The following is a 15115-nucleotide window of genomic DNA, read 5'->3' on the forward strand; positions in this document are numbered from 1 at the left end:
GTGCTGAGCTGGCAGATGAGATTAAACCACGTGCTGTTTAAACCTATAGCCAGAGTACATTTTTCAGCATGTGCTTTCTGTTTTGCAGTTGGAAGCAGGCAAAAAGGAGAGCAACAAGTAAGAGCTGTTGGAAAAGAGAAATGCGTGTATTTCTTTTGGCAAGGAAGGCACTCCACAGTGAGTGAGAAAGGGACATCGGCGCTGATGACAGTGGAACTTGATGAAGAGAGAGGAGCACAGGTGAGCTTCCTGCAGACCTAGGTGGCAGTCCTGGTATGACTTGCCTGCCCAGGTAGCCACTAACAGTATATGTGGGTGATCTTTTTTGCCTCCTCTCTTTCTGTAAAGGTTGTCTTGCCAGTGCAAATAGCAAGCCCTTAAAATTACTTTTGGCTTTATTCCAACTTCCAGAGACACATAAGCTCCCTTATGGATTGTCATTCCCAAATCCCACTTCTAAAGACGATGTTTCTGAGACTGGCTGAAGAAGAATGCCTTCTCCTCTCCCTGCAGGAATAGGTGAAGCACAGTTAAACAAATTTGTGCCTTCCCTTCCATATATGTGTAGATAACAGGACTGTCTTCCAAGTGCTGAGAACAGGAGAAGCACTTTCTGCCAGGCCAAGGCATGAAAATACATTTGAAATTTTCAGTTTGTTTACTCTCTAATTATGGAGTAGATTGCCTTGTTTTGCAGAGATGCTAGCAACTGCAGATACAGCTAGTTTGAAGCTCAGAGGACAGGCTAGCTTGCTTTGTCTTTAGGTGGAGTTAGGCTTTGCTGTGGCTTGACTGTTACCAGCACACAAGAAGGGAGGTTTAAAGTTAGTTTCTGTACCTTGATAATGGTGTAATTAGTTTTTTAACAGCAGCATCGCCGTGACCAGTAAGACAGGAGTTCATAGAGGAGATACACAAATACACTTGACCCAGAGTGTGAGATGCTGTGCAACATAGCTGATTTAACAATTGGCTATATCAGCTTCATAATCAAAATGCAATGTTTAATGAGCAAAGAACGTGCATGTTGTCACATAAACCAGTTTACAGCAAATTGTGAACTTACTTCAATTCCTACAGTATCTCATAATAGGTTCAAAGAATATCTGGCAAGATGGCCCGGTCCTGTAAAGAATTCAAATAATGGTTAGTTTAACCTAATTTAAATTAAAGTTTATTTGGTATTCCTTATCCTCTGAAACTCTTGATTGTTGGATTCCAACTAGAGGTTTCTTTTAATATGCAGGTCACATATGAAACCCATTGCATGCTGATATATATATATGGTAATTGAAACAATAGTCAGCACTTGTAAAGTACAAGGGAAGCCATCTTCATGGGTGGCCATAACTATATAATTTCTAATAATCCACAGAGACTAGTTTTCCTGAGTCTGTATACTTGCTTCATTTTTTAATGAAGAATGGTGCTTTCAATTTCCAGGTACAAGTGCTTCAAGGGAAAGAACCGCCATGCTTCCTGCAGTGCTTCCAAGGAGGGATGATTGTGCATGCTGGAAGAAGGGAAGAGGAAGAAGAAAATGCACAAAGTAAATTACTGTTAGTTAAGAGCTTCTGCCCCCAAATCCTTTTTTACCTATTGTGAAGGGCTTTGAATGCAGTCTCAACTACCATACTCTGTAGAAAAGAGAAATGAATGCCATGAAACCCATGAGACAGCTTTGCCATGCTTTGTTTCAAGGTAGTTTTTCTTCTTTGGGCTTAGAATGGATTTTGTCACCCTAGAGCAAGCTGACTTTATTGTATTGATATGCATATAAATGGTTCTAGTTGTTTTTTAATTAAGCAAAGTTCGCTTTAAAATACGTTCTTTTCTACGTAGTCGGGGCAAAAGAGTATTTTTATAAGCAGTTCTTCTGCTCCAAGGAGAACTTCAAGCTTTTGTTACCCATTATTACTTTTTGCAACATATTCCTTGAATGCTGCAGTTGAGGTGGGAGAATTTCAGTGCGGGTGTAACTTGGACACGTTCCAGTTCGTATCTGAATGTGACCTCTTGTGCCTAAGGTGCACAGGGGAAGAAGAGCTGAATAGAAGGACTACTGCATTTGGTTCTCCTTTTTTCCTGTATGAAACAGAGCCGAAACTTGACTCTTCTGCTCTGTTAAGCTCTTCAGCTCTTAATGCTTGTACTCTTGTAGCAAGGTTTCATAAGGCATCTTTTCTGCACCAGGGTTTCTCAAGTAGTGTTAGCCAAACCTGATGCTTAGCTAGTTTATTCTGTGATAATATAGGCATGCAATATGTGAAATTCATCCAGTATGAGAACAGCTGTTCCAGAGCAGAGGTCTTGAATTTTCAATCCCATGTGACTGTGTAATACTGCTGCACTGTTCCTGTCTGCTCCAGGTGACTGGAGGCTATATTGCGTGCGAGGAGAAGTTCCCAATGAAGGAAACTTACTTGAAGTAGCATGTCACTGCAGCAGCCTGCGTTCCCGGACATCCATGATTGTCCTCAATATAAATAAAGCTCTTATCTACCTGTGGCATGGCTGCAAAGCACAATCTCACACCAAGGATGTAGGAAGAACAGCAGCCAATAAAATAAAAGAACAGTGAGTGTCTGACCTATATTTTGGAGATGTTTATACAGGCTACCAATTTACTTAAAATAGTCTGCCTCAAAGAAAAGTTGAAATAAATAAAGCTGTCCTGTGAGTACAACTCCAGCATGTGCATGCTTGGTAAGGAGGAGGAATGATGGGTAGTTGATTCGATGGAGTGAGGAAAACACATGTTCTGTAATCACTTTTACTTAAGGTCAAATGCACTTACTCTTCATACTGTACTAATTAAAGATGGAAAAAAACCCAGTCTTTTTTCATTTGGAGGGGGATGCTCAATACCTGAATAGCAAACTAAATTCTAGTTGATAGGAGGATTAAAATCAAGCCTTGTGAATAAGGAAGAGGAAATGAATTTGGGAAAGCATGTGAGGAGGACAGCAGTAGTTATAAAAACAGGCCCTGAGAATCCCTACTGAGAGCTCATGCGAGCATCTCCTCTACTCTGGGGATGTGATCAGAAATGGTATGAGAATGGTTGCTGAAATTCCATATCTTGTTTCTTGATAATTTTTGTCATTTTCAAAAAGCCTGTGTTGACTTGAAGTGTGCAACAAGCCTATAGGGTGCTTTTGGGTTCTAATAATGCAAGTGGCCAGCAGGTTTGTGTTAGCTGTGTTCGGGGCAGGAAAGCTGGGTTCACTCTCTTTCTTTGTGTTTTGTAGATGTCCGCTGGAGGCAGGGCTGCACAGCAGCAGCAAGGTGACGATACATGAATGTGATGAAGGGTCAGAGCCCTTGGGATTCTGGGACGCATTAGGAAGGAGAGATCGAAAGGCCTATGATTGCATGTTGCAAGGTAGACCTGCATTCCTGGATTTGGCACTCACATTTTACTTTACTGGTCTATGGTACTGTGAGATTTAACGTAAAGCTTTTGAAGAACTTCTTGGTAGTTGAGATGATCCCTTCAGAGAGAAGCTTCCAAAAATCTACTGAGTTAAGTAATACTGTTCTAGAAGGAAAGTGCTGGAAAACGAAGTGTTTCATTTTGTTCTCTCCCCCTTCTGCAGCCCCTCTGTACTCATGCAGCACAGAGCAACAGTTAACACTGTTACCAACACATTTTGCTTCTCTGCTGAAGGGATTTAGGAGGCAGTTCTGCATGCATTCTTGTCCAGTTTTCGCTTTGCAACTGCCAACAAAGGTAGCAGGGGGATCGATTTACCAAGTGGAAAATTTGTCAGCTAAAAAGTAAACTCTGAGATGGGCTTGCTTCACTTAAGCTGCAAAACAGCCAGTTATGAAATGGCTGATAGTAACTAGCCAGGATCAGATTCAAACTGATGGCAGCCAGCCTTTTAGCTCAAGTTCTTCACAGCTGTTGCTGGTCCCCCAAGACATCTGGTCATCTGTCTTGATTTTTAAAAAAGCAGAGAATTTACAATCACTCTAAAAGTTGATTTTTTTTTTATTTTCACTTTTTACATTTATCTCTGGCATTTTCTATTGGAAATCATCTTAATTTTTGTTCTTTAAAGATCCTGGAAAGTTTAATTTCACCCCCCGCCTGTTCAGCCTCAGTAGTTCATCAGGAGAATTCTCAGCCACCGAGTATGTTTACCCTTCAAGAGACCCTGCTGTCATCAATTCCATGCCATTCTTGCAAGAGGATCTTTACACTGCCCCACAGCCAGGTACATGCTTTAAAATACTTCAGTAACAAGAAAACAGATAACGCTATCCTGCATTGGGCAGTGATTCAGTAACTGTAATCACTTTTAACTTGATTTATCGCAGGAAAATGCGTGCGTGTGATGCTTATACAGCATTAAGCAATAACAGTAATTTTTCCATCATAAAGATGCTGAGAACTAATTAAACATACATGTATCCCAAAAGCTTGGTATAAAAATACATTGTTAATATGAGAGAATCTGAGTTCAGCTGATGAGTAACAAAAAGCTTTGCTAAGCTTTGAAATGGTCCTGTCCTGATGCTGACAAGCATGTAAGACTGGGGTTGTTTAGGGGATTCCGAGAACTAATAAGTGGCTGATGATGGATTTGTTATTTTTTTGGCTGTGTAGCACTGTTCCTTGTTGACAATCACCATGAAGTGTACCTGTGGCAAGGCTGGTGGCCTGTGGAAAACAAAATTGCTGGATCAGCTCGAATCAGGTGGGCTACAGACAGAAAATGTGCCATGGAGACAGTGCTCCGGTACTGCAAAGGTAAGAGATGGCTGTGCCTTGCTGTTCTGAGTGTGTCACACCTTCATGCCTTACTGTCCTGAGCTGAAAAGTACCTAGGTGCTTCCCCAATGGGACTAATAAACATCAGTGTGCTTGAAGATACATTCTCCGCTTGCTCTTAGCAAACCGTTTGTGTAGTAATAGCATTCCCAAATTGCCAAGATACTCTGCTGACTCAATTCTCAGAGGAAAGGCTTTATTTCTCTTCTGTGCTCCCACTGTGGGAGAATAGTTCAGACATTAGATGCCTAAAAGGGAATTCTGAGAACACAGCCACTTAAACCTGAATGCTTTCTGTCTAGCTCCTTTCAGATTTCATAAGCTTCTGTGCATCAAAAGACTGAATGAAGATACTGTTTGCTGATGTAACTGGGGTTTGATTTAGTGGGGGAGCTGGAAAGACTTTGAAGATCGAGAACGAGTCTCACACGGAAAGAGGTGGTCATTGGAAATGCTGGCGCACAGAGTTGAGGCTCTGTGCTCATTTCTGTGAGACAGAGTTATTGCCACTCAGCGTGCAGTGATTCAAGCTGCAATTGATGATCATCTAAGAGTACACTGACTAGATTATTTTCTGCACTAGTAGAGTTTCCTTGAGACACCGTAATGCTTTCCTTTCACTTTATCTAACGTTATGTGAGTCTGGGAACAGACCTCGCATCTTCTGATGGGGGGATGGATAAAGAAAAGTGTGGGGTTACCATCCAGGAAAGAGGGCATAAGTAACAGCCATGTTCTGTTAGGTCAGAGCAGTTTCCCACTGCGAGTAAGTCACTAGGGCTTAATTGGTGCAAACTATGCCCTCTGGCAAGGAAAGCCTGTTCACTTACAGACTTCCAGACCTCATGATGCCACTGATTTCTTCTGTAGCAAATAAACTTTACAACTTGTGACGCAGCTGGTGGTATCTGTCATCTTCTCCCATAGACATTTGTATATTTGAAGAGGGAAATCCCTGTTGGATTCCACCCTTATGAGGATAAGCCAGCCTCTCCTTCCCAATCTGCAGGTTGAATAAGAGTAGGAGCAAGTGTTGTGTTTCTACTCAGTTGCCTCGTGTCACTGAGGGGAGGTGGTAACACCTGGCAGGAGACAGCTAAAAACCGGTACTGGAGACACTGAAGGGTGACCTTTATTGGACTGCATTATTGCTCTACATGGTTTGTCCTCTCGTGTCCCTGGCACTGCCCTGCCAAACAGCAGCATTTGTTTAGGAATGGGGTGCTAGAGACAGGGCAGTAATTGGAACAGTCTTTGGCAGTGACTGCTGAGTTCCTAAAGAGGCCAGTTACTTGTTCTCCACCACCCCCACCCCCAGATTTTGCAAGTCAGAAGGAGTAATAAGATGCGTTTCTTTGAAATAATTTCACACAATGTGCTCCACAGCAGAAGTGAACGTCAGCATAGAGGAACAGAGCCCCATGCAATGAAGTGCCCAGAGTTGCTCAGCAGGCTAGTGAGAGAGATGGAAGTAAGAACCTGGTCTCTGTTCCTGATGCAGTGCTGTAATCTTCTGGTAATGAAAATCATGTTTTCTGGCCCCAGCAGAGATGGAATCAGATACACATGCTGAGGTCCGGATACTTTTCCAGATTTCTTGAACTTTGAGTTCGATGATGGGAAAAGGGATTAATACCTTCTGCACTGGATTGAATATGCCGCATCTGAGTTTGATGCACAGTGGAAAGCTCTTCAGTGACTCCTTATGGGTCTGAAGTTTAGCATATGTATCACAGGACAAGTTTTTTTGCTGGGCACTTACTTCTTTACTGCTGGCCATGACTTTGTAGCAGCTGTGGCTTTATCCTCTTTGCCATGGGGTAGTTCTCAAGAGCTTTGGGCTGTGTGGTTGGATAGGTACAGAGCAAGTTTGTTACTGTTAAACACTGATTCTACTTGTACTATTTCTATGTTAAAGCTGATGTGAACTACTTTAGCAGTTTTTTACTGTTCAAACTATGCTGTTCTGGTGGTCTGTCATTTTCATGATCTGGGATTCTGTCAACCACTTCAAAATTTTATTGCATCAACCTGTCAGGGCTGACTAGCTCTTATGTGTTGTTACTTACCAAGGTGGAGAAATTGAATTTCAGGAGATACCAATGCTGCTGCAATTATTTTGACTACCAGAGTATAGTTGAGTGATTGGAAGCATTAAAATGCTTTTCTCTTCTTTTTCTCTCTCCATTTCTTTCCTCATCTATGTCCCTCTCCCCCTGCCTGCCGCCCCCCCTTTTTTTCCTTTTCCTGGCTTACAGTGTTTAACTACATGATGGTATGAAAGAGATTGATTAGCAAGTCTGGATATCTCTTGAATATATCTAGCAGTTTTCCTTGTGCATAAACCTTATTTAACTTGTCAAAATGTCTTGAAAGTTTTTTCTGTGGTTTTATCTGCTAAATCAGCACTCTGGAGAGCTGAGCTGCAGACCACTAGGAGAGGGAAGAATCTGGTTTGCCCTTCAGTGATCCTTAGTGAGGAGATCAGCTTGTGCTGAGGGCAGAGTTCCTGCAATGAAAACGTTTCTCCACTTACAAATACACATACAAATTCATCTTACCTATACTGGAACATTAGCAAATGCCACTCTTCTTTGATTTCTTTGCTGAATTACTGAGAGCGGAGCAGCGCTACTAGAGCAGATTCACACATTTTTTAAATGCAAAGTTTTTAAGCGCTTGTTGAGTTGTTCATGGTAGAATGAACACATAAACCACAGTGAAAATACGTGGAAGAGAAGGCTTAAAATCAAGTATTCAAATGATAAATCTCCTGTCTAAATTGTATAGTTAAAGCACTCGCATTCTAATACGTTTGTTAGACTACTCCACAGAGCTTTATCTCTAGTATTCAGTTTCATGTGAGCAGATTCTCTCCAATCAGTTTGCTGCCAATATCTGATGTAAAGCCAAACCTGTAATGTTCAGGTTTTGCAAACCTAACAGAACAACGATGTCCAGCCAGGCTCTCCGTTTGCATTCAGCACAGGTATTGCATCAGTCTCCTGGGGTGCTCCTCGGCAATGGGGAGGAGGGGGCTGTGTTCTTTTAGACCCTTCTGCCTGACAGCCCACATGCATCAAGTGCAGGTAGGGACTACAGTAAAAAACAGGATCTTCAGCAATGGACTTACACGCTCTGGAGGAAATCTTAGTGCATTAAAGATGCTCTGAGATTGTATGTAGGGAATAACAGAATTTTGCAAGAAGAAGTTTTTAGGGAAGCTACAGCCCTCAGAAGTGAGGTGGTGTCATGTTGCTCTGTTAGTTTCACCTGATTCTGAACTTTGCAACATCTTCAGCTTTTCCATTGCCTATCTGGAAGAAAGATTTGATTAGACTGAGTTGTTTGAATCCAAGTAAGATGAAGGTACAATATTTTTTTGAATGATAGCTCCTCCTAGTCCCTGACTGCCTGTCTACCTCTTTCCGATAATATTTGGAGTTTATCAGTGCTTTTGAATCAATGGGGAATGAAATCGTTCAACCAATAGGGCCTTTTTTCAACAGTACTTGGCATAATGACTTTAGCCACTTAATCTGATACGGCATCACTCCTAGGCAGGGTTATGTCATGTCCTATATAGTGTGCACACATACATGTTTTAAAGAAGCAGGACCGTCGTCATCATCAGTAATTACCATCTAGCTCTTGCAATACCTCTGTTAACTTTTAGATCCCGTTCCTTTGAACTTGTAATAAAACGATTGTGTTAGACCTCAGTGTCCCAAGTTAAGAACAGTTTAAACATTCTCACTTAAGCCTCCAAGCTTAAGCTTTATTTGCTGCTGGCAGGACATTTCTGCTGAGCATACCAGGTTTCATTTACCTGAATTTGGCTAATTTCAGACCGTCGCACTCGGCTTACTCTATTCTAACTCTGTTTTTGTAAGATAAGAAATACATTGGGTTAGGAACTAACTGGGGGGGATTTTCAGCATACCTAGTTTGATCTTTGTGGTCAGATACAGTAAAAGGCAGATTTAAGAACACTGAAAAACATGTTAAAAGGTGCCATACTACATAAAAAAAAAAAAATCCTGGTGAAATTTATTCCTTTGGATAGTGGGTAACATTGCAAAATATGGTACCATTTGTAATTTCTCTCTTCTTTTTCTATTTTGACTGTTTCTAGGAAAAAATGTAAAGAAGCCCCCAAAATCCTATCTAATTCATGCTGGCCTAGAGCCTCTGACCTTCACTAATATGTTCCCAAGTTGGGAACACAGGGAAGACATTGCAGAGATCACAGAAATGGTAAATCTTTCCATTGCACGGATTGTTTCCTATTGCTAGTAATTGTGTCTTCTGTTGTCAGTAATATTGCTTGCTTGTGCTGTCAAGCCCCAAAGTCCAGAGGATGAACTTACAAAGTGCAGTTCAGGAGTCTGCACAGGAAAAAAATAACATAGCTAAATTCTGACTGGGAGTGTGGGTATCAGAGGCATTCCTAGTTGTTTTTCCATGTAACTTCTCATATTCTTTTTTGTTAAAAGCAGGAGGAAAGTGTTATCTGAATCATCTCTTAGAAAGAGATGTGCTAGAGTTTAGCAGAACAGCTGTTTCAGTCATGTGAAAAAGGCAGCCACATGCAGTTCTGGTCCATCCTCCAGGCTCGAAGTGCAAGGATCAGCTGGCTCCAAGAGCTCCAGCATTGACTTCCCCGCCTGGGAAGCAGAGTCACAGCCAAATTGCACGTGACTGCTTTAAAAGCCTTCAGTGAAGGGGCATCTCAAGGCAAATGACATTTTCTGCTTTGTAAGTCTTCTGCAGCCATCTGTAGTGACAAATGCTGGCTTCATGACTAAACACAGAATTCAGCCTTGAACTGAGATTCTGAGACTACAGGATGTCCTCTGCTAAGTGCAGACCTTTTTTTCAGCTGTGAAATTGTTGTAGGGCAGGGCCATTCGCCTATGCGCAGACCTGGATGCATAGCTTTGTGCTCGCGGGCCAGGCAGTACAGGTTGATCCCATGCCATCTGCAGACTGCAGTGGGAGCAGTTGGTGGTTTCAGCATTGTGATCCTGTTCTGTGTTCCTTTTCTCCCTACAGGATGCTGATGTTTCTAATCAGATAATCCTTGTAGAGGACGTGCTGGCCAAGCTGTGTAAAACGGTGTATCCACTAGCAGATCTCTTAGCTAGGCCTCTACCGGAGGGAGTTGATCCACTGAAGCTTGAAATTTATCTTTCAGATGAGGACTTTGAGGTAAGGAGAGAATAGGTGCACTGTTACTCTGTGCACATGTGTCTAACTGTGCTGAGAAGTCATTTGACAGTTTTGCTACTTAGAAGTGTTTTTACTAATGGCATACCCTCTCATTTTAAATGCAGGTTGCATTAGAGATGACGAGAGAAGAGTACAACGCGCTGCCATCTTGGAAACAGGTTAATCTGAAGAAGGCAAAAGGACTTTTCTAAGTTGTGTTTATTGGAGTGAGCACTAAAGGGATGTCTGTTTTCACTTTCTATGCCCTTTAGAAGAATTGTACCCCACATTTACAGAATAAATAGAAATAATCTGAAGTTATTAGTGACTACCTATCTGGAGGTGTGTAATATTATAAAAGGCCAAGAGAACTCTTTGGAAATGGAATTCAGTTTTGACTCTTAAAGGTAAAGTGTTTAAGCTCTGCTCTCCTATGCACTTAAACAGTAGTTTCTTGAGCTACTGCTGCAGGTGTCCTTTGGCTATATACAATACTTGCCATTTTTGTTTTTGAAGAAGTTCTCTTTGTAAAGTGTTATTTTGTTAGTTTGTGGATTACAAAGAAATTATATTTATATAAACACATAGAACAAGTATGTATTTAACAATGCAATATATATTCACTTTCAAGACTTTCATGTCAAAACTACAGAAAAGTAGCTGGATGGCAGTTGCTTGTACTGAATTAGCTATACCACCAATATGTATCTCCTACGCATTCTGAAAAGTTTCTCTTTGCAATAGTTAATGAATTGTTCTCAGTGCTGCTTCAGGTGCTAAACTGAACAAAAAGCATTTGTATTTATAGCATGGATTTCTTGAGAAACTATGCGAATCAACCTTTATACTTTATTATCCAAAAATGTATAGTGCCTTGTTTTTTGTGTACAGTTTCTATACAAAAAAAGAAGATTGGTCTGCATTTTGAAGATGGCTTAGGATGGTCTCCTATGTTACTTTTATAATAGTAGAAATAAAAACATCTCAGTTTCTAATACTTGTTGTAAACATTAAACATGTCTTTTGTGATATAAGAACTGAAAGTAAAAGCTTCTGAATAAACTCTTAGCGATGCTCTGACTTGCCATTATTTTGTACTGTAATCTATACTAAGTCATTGGAACCTTCCATAACATGGTATTTTATCAAAATATTTTAACCTTAGATATCTGCGGGTGTTATACAGAGTTATAATTTGCAAAGCAGATAATGTAGAAAATAATCAATATACGAGATAAAATTAGGTTGTGCGACACTAATGCTGAATGTTAGAAGAGTCACACAACTCCTGTATCCCTTGGGTTGCCCTGTTTTATACACGAAACCAAATTTATTATGCTGGTTTTCAAACTTTGAAAAAAATCTTTTCAACCTATGTGCAAATGGGAGTAAAACTTGAACTGAAAATGAGTATGGCATCATGTCCGTTCTTTCAGTAAGGACCGGAGTCAAAATCTTTATTATTCAGCTAATCAGGACATTGAATAGAGTAATTGAGTAAACATTTGCTGTTGTTTGAAATGTTTTTCAGGCATTTGGCATTTCTGTTAACAACTTGTGTGGTTCCCCTCTGGTAGCCTAGTGGATTTCACGTTTTCATTCCCGCCATCCTAAGTTACCTTCTGCCGTGCAGCCCTTCAGAGCTTCTCCTGCCTAGGTAAAAGGTGATCACCTGCAGTCGTGCCTGTTGCTGCTCTTGTCGTTCTCCGAGGCCCAGGGAAATGATGTCAGATCTTCGAATGTGTGAGATGTAGATTTCATCAAGATCTGCAGTAAATATTGCTCCATAGTTAAAATTCGTCTTGTTTTGACAGATCAGTTAATAGGTTGTAGGCTAGCCTTTAAGTAAATAAACCAAAAGCCTAGAAATACATAAGTACTATTCACCTGACCCAAGATACTGCAGGTGAATCTTCAGCACTGGTGTATTTCCTTTCATTACTGGTTTTTGTCAAGAACTGAAGTGAAATAATCCAAGAAAAGGGTAGCAACAGTATTCAGAGCCAGGATACTTCTCACATAGCCTCCAGCAAAAAGATGTTTAGATGTCTGATGGTTCCTCAGAGGTCCTCAGCTATGTCTTCTGCGTGGGGGACGCTCTTAGCTTGTTTATTTTTCAAGCACTGAGAGGTTTCCAAAGTCACTGCTGTATTCATCTAAGTATTTTTGCACCCATATATTTTCCTCTTTCACCCTCTCTGGTGATAAAATCAAGCAGAAATTAAGTTTTGTTTATGCATGTTCAATCTGTACCTCGGGGGTAGCAGGTTCCTCTGTTTTGATTTTTCTCTCCAACAGAGAGCTGATTTGCATAGCATGATTGACCTTGTTTTTCCCTCTGGCAGGGTAATATCATTTGCTTTTGTTTTTTTGAAAACACTGTCAGTCCTCCAAGTGCTGCTGAAGGGCAACATCCACCCACCCTTAAAGCCTTTAGAATCTCAGCTAAAAGACAAGACAAGCTGGCACAGGGACCTGCAGGCAGTGAAACGTAATTCAGTGTTGTCAGCTCTCAGAGTTACTGTGATTTTTACACAATTTGATATCTTGTGTCTCAGTTCCAGGAACCGGGACGCAGAACCCAACTGCCTACTTAAGTGCTTTACTCCTAACATTGCCTAGGTAAACTTCAAGGTTTTGCAGGAAATAAAATATTTTTATTGTCCTTAATATACTTGTTATTTATCAAAATGCTTTCCTCAAATGTGAAGCTGACAAGAGAAAGCAAGTCAGTGTAAGACCTTAGACAGAACTGTGGGTTATGCTTTAATTTTCTGCTACCTTTGCACTGTGGGGATTCCATTTACGGTTGGAAATTGGAAAGGGCCATTAAAATCTTCTTGAACCATTTTTATAGCGCTGCATGGGAAATACAGCTGAAACAGGTTTTGCCTGGGTATGGGGAGGGAGGTTGTTTGCTTGCTTGGGTTTCATCTAGTGGTGGTTGCTTGTTTCAGATAGACCCCCAAGAACGCAATGTCTTGCGTGAATTCAAAGGCAAAGTATCTGGTACGAGGACTCCATGTGAAAAAGGCAGTACCTCGAACATGGCATTCTGCATTTTCTGCCAGTCTCGCAGCTTCCAGGCCTTGAGCCATGGTTCTTATCTCCAGTGGTTTTAACGTGCTCAATCCTGACTCTTAAAAATATTGTTCTTTGATTGCACAAACATTCCTGCACACGTACGGATTTGTTAGCAGTGACATGGGCTGGAAACGTGAATACGTTAGTATGCCAAAACAGCAAATAAAACATTATGTCTGAAAAATCCGCAGCCCCTATGCTTCAGCCAGAAGAGAAGGGAAAATGGAAGGTAGGTAGGGGGAGAAAAGTAACCTTTAACAGTTTGGGGGAGCTTGTTTCTGTCCACCGACATCCTGCCAGTCTCCCGAACAGGTAATTAGCTGAGCAGGAGCTGCGGACCTGTGTGCACAAGTGGTGAAGGCTGATTCTGAGCTTGTCTGAAAGCCTGCGGTGCTGTCGTGGGAGGGGGCAGCGGCAGGCGCAGAGCCGCCTCCTGCGCAGCGGGGCTCTGAGGCTGGGGAGCCTGCGGCGGGAGATGCTTTGGCCGAGACCCCCTTCCTGGGAGCTGCTCCCCCTGGGCAGCGTGAAACCTGCTTGACTGGAGTGGCAGAAGGAATGATTTGACCAGTCTCTACTGCTAACTCGCAGTGTGAATTTCTCTTTTGGATCAAGAAGCAGATGAGGAGAAAAAGCTCAAATAATAATAACCTCCAAAGTGCCTGCTTTCCTCGTCCCCTTGCGTGGAAACTAAAGTAGGTTTGCAATAATAGGTCATTGCTGCCCAGAAGCAGCAGAAAGCATCCTGTACGCCCAAATCACCGCTCACACATGCGAGGCCCCTGTTCACCTGATGTGCTCTCCCAGTACGATGCTGGGAGCCGACAGCTGCCGCTGCAGGGGAATCCCTTTTGGGCACAGGGTGAGGACCGTGCTCAGCCGGTCAGTGCTGGCGTGGCTCTGGGGGCACACGGGGCTCCTGTGCTTCTCGCAGGGCAACAGCATGTGGTTGATCACACAAGCACGGGACCCTGCCGTGGGTAGATGAACACTTTTAACCTTCTTCCGGACACTGAACGTGTGAATTGATCTTTGATAGGGATGAAAGAGGTTGGGGCGCGGTGCTTGAAATGCCAGGTTGGTTCTCCCTCCTCTGGTCTCGTATTTATAGGCCCTGTAAGGTTAATGCTGATTCTATGTTGTTTTCCTGTGATTTGATCAGTGGAGTAAGATGAGCACCTGGAAGAACAGTTCGCGGTGAGTAACTCCTCTTTCTGCTGCTATCCTGGGGAGCAGTAGCTAAAACTGCCCGGAGAACAGCCTGGAGAGTCAGTGGTTTCCTGATTCATACTGGCTCTGTGGCGAAGTTTTGTTAAAACCTGTGACTGTGAGGTAGTGTTCTCACAGTGCTAGTTCTTCTCTATATAATCCAACTATCAACAATCCTGGTCCTACAAAAGTAATACAAAAAAACAGCTAAAATATTTTGATAATATTTTTCCCTCGCGTTAAGCCTTAGCATGTGAGCTGTACTGCTAGCTGTTCTTGCTAGCAGTATTTTTCTGGGCGCTGACTTCTGAACTTGGAGGTGAACAAGTGCAAAACCTCTGCACGGACAGAGGCATGGGCCAAGCGGTAAATAAGGCCAGTCCCAGCAAGAAAAGGACGAAGCAGCAGCTCTTCCCGCTGGCGGGCAGGAGGGCAATCCCAGGGACTGTGCTGGTCAGCCACTGCCCTGCCTGGGAGGGGACCAGCTGCTCGCATACGTGGTACCTGCCCACAGCGTGATACCTCTCCCCTTCAAAATCAGCGTCTCTCAGTTTAGCAAAGGTGCTGACTGCAAGGCATCCCCGCTTGCTCTGTGACTTGCAGGTGGTCTTAAACTCCCTTTTTGGCAGCCCCGGGACCTGCTCTATAATAGGAATATTTTGCATGGGATTTTCCAGTTTGGTTTTGTGATACTCAGGGGTAGATGAGGGGAGTGTGCAGCCAAGTGGCAGTATTTCCCCAGCCGTGCAGCTGGCAGCCCTGTCTGGTGGGGAGGGCAGCCTCCTCCCCCGTTCCTCCGCACTCTGGGGTGGCAGCTGGGACCGGGAGCCAGTC

General features: G+C 42.5%; 1 protein-coding gene across 22 annotated transcripts in view; it reads left to right on the forward strand.

Moving 5' to 3' along the window:
• Positions 1–11076, forward strand: part of SVIL (supervillin) — a 142498-nt gene extending 131422 nt beyond the window's left edge. For all 22 annotated transcript variants that reach the window (XM_087777815.1, XM_087777833.1, XM_087777702.1 and 19 more), the window contains 9 exons: positions 89–240; positions 1444–1549; positions 2370–2577; positions 3252–3385; positions 4068–4223; positions 4616–4759; positions 8916–9037; positions 9836–9991; positions 10117–11076. In XM_087777815.1, the coding sequence (XP_087633941.1) occupies positions 89–240; positions 1444–1549; positions 2370–2577; positions 3252–3385; positions 4068–4223; positions 4616–4759; positions 8916–9037; positions 9836–9991; positions 10117–10203 (1265 nt within the window). In that variant the 3' untranslated portion in view covers positions 10204–11076. The remainder of the gene's footprint in view (positions 1–88; positions 241–1443; positions 1550–2369; positions 2578–3251; positions 3386–4067; positions 4224–4615; positions 4760–8915; positions 9038–9835; positions 9992–10116) is intronic.
• The last annotated feature ends 4039 nt before the right edge of the window (positions 11077–15115 follow it).

This window comes from Nipponia nippon, unplaced genomic scaffold (genome assembly GCF_047370975.1).
Source record: "Nipponia nippon isolate SJK-2023a ecotype South Korea unplaced genomic scaffold, ASM4737097v1 scaffold_1, whole genome shotgun sequence".
Classification (NCBI taxonomy): Eukaryota; Metazoa; Chordata; class Aves; order Pelecaniformes; family Threskiornithidae; genus Nipponia; species Nipponia nippon.